The sequence below is a fragment of the Colobus angolensis genome, unplaced genomic scaffold, assembly GCF_000951035.1.
Source record: "Colobus angolensis palliatus isolate OR3802 unplaced genomic scaffold, Cang.pa_1.0 Scaffold60, whole genome shotgun sequence".
Taxonomy (NCBI): Eukaryota; Metazoa; Chordata; class Mammalia; order Primates; family Cercopithecidae; genus Colobus; species Colobus angolensis.
The window spans coordinates 1,914,716-1,918,813 of record NW_012119599.1 but is presented as its reverse complement, the minus strand read 5'-3'; the positions used below and the strand labels follow the sequence as shown (position 1 = coordinate 1,918,813).

General features: G+C 53.6%; 1 protein-coding gene across 2 annotated transcripts in view; it reads right to left on the bottom strand.

Moving 5' to 3' along the window:
- Nucleotides 1-1,540: 1,540 nt before the first annotated feature.
- Nucleotides 1,541-4,098, bottom strand: part of GPR4 (G protein-coupled receptor 4) — an 18,938-nt gene continuing 16,380 nt past the window's right edge. For both annotated transcript variants that reach the window (XM_011962989.1, XM_011962990.1), the window contains exon 2: nucleotides 1,541-3,590. In XM_011962989.1, the coding sequence (XP_011818379.1) occupies nucleotides 1,671-2,759 (1,089 nt within the window). In that variant the 5' untranslated portion in view covers nucleotides 2,760-3,590 and the 3' untranslated portion in view covers nucleotides 1,541-1,670. The remainder of the gene's footprint in view (nucleotides 3,591-4,098) is intronic.

Genomic DNA, 4,098 nt, shown 5'->3' with positions numbered 1-4,098 from the left:
TTTTTAGTAGAGACAGGATTTCACTATGTTGACCAGCTGGTCTCAAACTCCTGACCTCAAGTAATCCGCCGGCCTTGGCCTCCCAAAGTGCTGGGATTATAGGCGTAAGCCACCATGCCCAGCCGAAAATTCAGACACTCTCCAACCCCAGGGCCCTTGCACCTGCAGTTCCCTCTGCCTGAAACGCTCTTCCCACGACAGCCACAGGGCTGAGTGCCGCACATCCTTCAAGTCTTTGCTGGAAAGCCACCGCAACAAGCCCTCCTCTGCCCTCCTTATTTAGATCAGACTCCAAGTCATCCTCTATCCCCTCAACTGGCCTTACACAGAAAAATGTCCCCTTCACATTTAGCAATTCCAAACATTACATATTTTTTATTTACTTGTGTATGGCGAGCCCTGTGAAGGCAAGGCCAGGCTGCCTCAGTCATTGCTGTATCCCAGCCCCACCCAGCACAGTACTCTACATAAACCTCTGTTGAATGAATGAATAAATACGCAGCCGGGCACAGTGACTCACGCTTGTAATCCCAGCACTTTGGGAGGCCGAGGCGGGTGGATCATGATGTCAGGAGATCGAGACCATCCTGGCTAACATGGTGAAACCACATCTCTACTAAAAATACAAAAAAATTAGCCGGGCATGGTGGAGGGCACCTGTAGTCCCAGCTACTCAGGAGGCTGAGGCAGGAGAATGGTGTGAACCTGGGAGGCGGTGCTTGCAGTGAGCTGAGATTGCACCACTGCACTCCAGCCTGGGCGACAGAGCGAGACTCCGTCTCAAAAAATAAGATAAAATAAAATAAAATAAAATAAATACCCTTTCCTCTTGTCCCAAACCTTCTTCCCAAACCTTCCTGCATAACTCCTCCAGGCAGTCTGCCCTGATTGCCCTTCACTTGAGTTCTGACATTCTCCCTCTTCATCCTCAGTCCTGACTTGGAGATCGCTGTTTATCCAGAAACTGAGAATTGCTGTCTTACGTTCTCTCCCTTGTATGACCAGGGGCTTTACAAACATAATGACTCTATGTCTGCTGTGTTTCTCCTTGCACTTTCTCCCGGAGTCACAGACTTTTATCCACTTGTTGGAAAGAAAAAATCTAACCTTCTCTATTTGTCTTTATTTTCTGGAAACCAAATGTTTGACTTAATTTATCTGGCCAGACATGGTGGCTCACATCTCTAATCTGAGCACTTTGGGAGGCCAAGGCAGGAGGATCTCTTGAGCCCAGGAGTTCAAGATCAGCCTGGGAAACATAGTGAGACTCCGTCTCTACAAAAAGTACAAAAATTAGCCAGGCATGGTGGCGCACATTTGTGGTCCCAGCTACTTGGTAGGCTGATATGGATCTCTGGAGCCCAGGAGGTGGAAGCTGCAGTGAGCCACGATTGCACTACTGCACTCCAGCCTGGGCGACACAGCGAGACCCTGTCTCTAAAAAAAAACATTTACTCATCTCCTCCTCCAGGAGGCCTTCCACAACTGCCAGACTGTGATGGCATCTGGGAGCACAAAGGTTGACCAGCGACACACCAACCTCACTCTTCCTAAGTTCTTGTATTCTTATATTAACACAGCCCTTTTTCCATACAATTTGCATACACCAGACCAGGAGAGAAGGGACTGGGATGAGAGGGGAAAACTGGGGATTCTGTGCCACACGCGGTTCACTGTGCTGGTGGCAGCATCTTCAGCTGCACCTGGTCCCCCTGGGAGGGTGGAGTGGCCGCCCAGCCGCCAGTCATGGCCTTGGCTGTGCTGTTCCTCTTGGAGGTGAGTGGGGTCTCCAGTGTGAGTGAGGCGTTGGCCATCTCCTGGGGCTTGTCGCTGGCCAGAAAGTGGAGCAGGTTGTGCAGAGCCTTGGCGACGTCGCTGCGGGCACCCTCGTTGACCAGGCAGTAGAGGATGGGGTCCGCCACACAGTTGAGGCTGGTGAAAGCCAGTGAGCTGTGGTATGCAGAAAAGACGCGCTCCTCGAAGCCGCAGTCCCAGGGGCGGCCCAGGTAGATGGCGCTGCGGGACAGCAAGAGCACGTGATAGGGCGCAAAGCAGACCAGCACGATGGCGATGAGGCTGAGGGCCAGCCGCTTGATCTTGGCCTTCTCCTGGCGCTCGGTGGACACGCTGCCTCGCACGGCACGCAGGATGCCCCGGTACGACAGCAGCATGAGCGCCCACGGGAAGAGGAAACCCACGAAGACCCGATAGAGGTTCATCCAGGCCACCCAGCCTTCCATGGGGAACTTCTCAAAGCAGAAGGTGTGATTGTAGCGGTCTCGGAAGAGCTCGTCATGGAACAGGGGCGCCGAGTTGGCGCCCAGCTCGGTGGCCCAGACCACGGAGCTCACGGCCACAGCAGTCTTGACGCGGCGCAGGCGGGCGAAGCGGAGTGGGTGGGCTACGGCCAGGTAGCGGTCCACCGAGATGCAGCACAAGAAGGCGATGCTGATGTAGATGTTGGTGTAGAAGATGAACCCGAAGAGCTTGCAGGACCCGGGGCCGTGGATCCAGTTGTCATGGTGCAGGAAGTAGTCGACCCACAGCGGCAGGGTGCAGATGTACAGCAGGTCGGCGATGCTGAGGTTCATCAGGTAGACGCCCAGCTCGTTGCGCTGTTGCACCTGGCGGTAGGCCGCCCACAGAGCCAGGCAGTTGGTGGGCAGCCCCACGCCGATGACGAAGATGTAGAGGGATGGCGGAAAGAGGTGGTCCACAAGTGAGTCCACGTGGCAGCCCTCCCACGTGTGGTTGCCCATGGTGGGCACTTCAGCTTCTGGGGCTCTTCCCCTGGCCCACGGGGGCTGTGGGGCCACGGGGAGCGGGAGGCCATGGGGCCCCCAAGCCCCTTCCTTGGAGGCTCAGGGGAACATGGTGGGATGTAGTCTACAGGGAAGAGTTGAGGTTGGGTAGTCTGGGCTGGGCTGGGAAGGGCAGAGCTTGAGAGGGAAAAGTTGGAGGAGGGATGGAGTTATGACAGGAAGGAAGTCTGGAGGATGATGAGATTAATAAAGAGGTTTGTCAAGGAGGTTATGTATAGAGTTAATCAGGGTGTCAATGAGGGAATATAGGGGTGACACAAAAATTGGTCTCGGGGAGTGTTTATGGAGGGGAGGAAAGCATCGCTGGGCAACGGTGAGAAGGAGATGTTTGCAGGGCAGTTAGGAAGTATGTGTAGCCATACTGAAGTAATAATGGCGGGGGGATGTTCTAGAAGACACAGGAAATACATGAGACAGCGTTGAAATAGGACACAAGACAGTTAGGGAGTGTCGGAAAGTCCAGGCAATGCGGGTGGGAGTGCTGGCATTTCCTAGGACCCCAGAAAGAAACAGAGACAAGGTCACTAGTAAGGAGAAGGTTCTGGAAAAGGAGGTGTCTGGCTCAGGGTGGACAAAGACAAAAGGCTCAGTCTGGGGACTGCAGGAAGGAGTCTTAGGAAACAGGAAGCAGGTGAGTAAGGTCTAGATCAGAGATGAGTTTGGGAACAGAAGGGAAATTTGAATGGGGGCAGGGGAGGGACTCCAGATTGGTCCTGGTGGGGGCTGAGAGATTGGGATGAAGTCAGTTCACCGCTGACTTTGCAGTGCCTGTTGGGAGAGAGGACAACAGTGAGGGAGTCACGGACACTCTGACCTTCTTCTCCCCACACTCCTCACCATAATTGCTGTGGACTGCAGAGAGTGGACACCCCAACAATGCCTACTTGAGCCCCACCCTAAGTAACCACTCTCTGAGAACACAGATTTGAGGTGTCAGGCATATTTTTCCCCTGATAGATGTTAAAATAAAGACTCAACTCAGGCTAGGCACAGTGGCTCACGCCTGTAATCTCAACACTTTGACAGGCTGAGATGGGAGGATCGCTTGAGCCTAGGAGTTCAAGACCAGCCTGGGCAACGCAGTGAGACCCAGTCTCTACAAAAAGGAAAAATAAAAATATTAGCCAGGCGTGGTGGTGCTTACCTGTAGTCTCAGCTACTGGGGAGGCTGAGGTAGGAGGATCACTTGATCCCAGGGGATTCAGGCTGCAGTGAGCTATAATCGCACCACTGCACTGCAGCTTGGGCAACAGAATGAGACCCTGTCTCAAAAAAA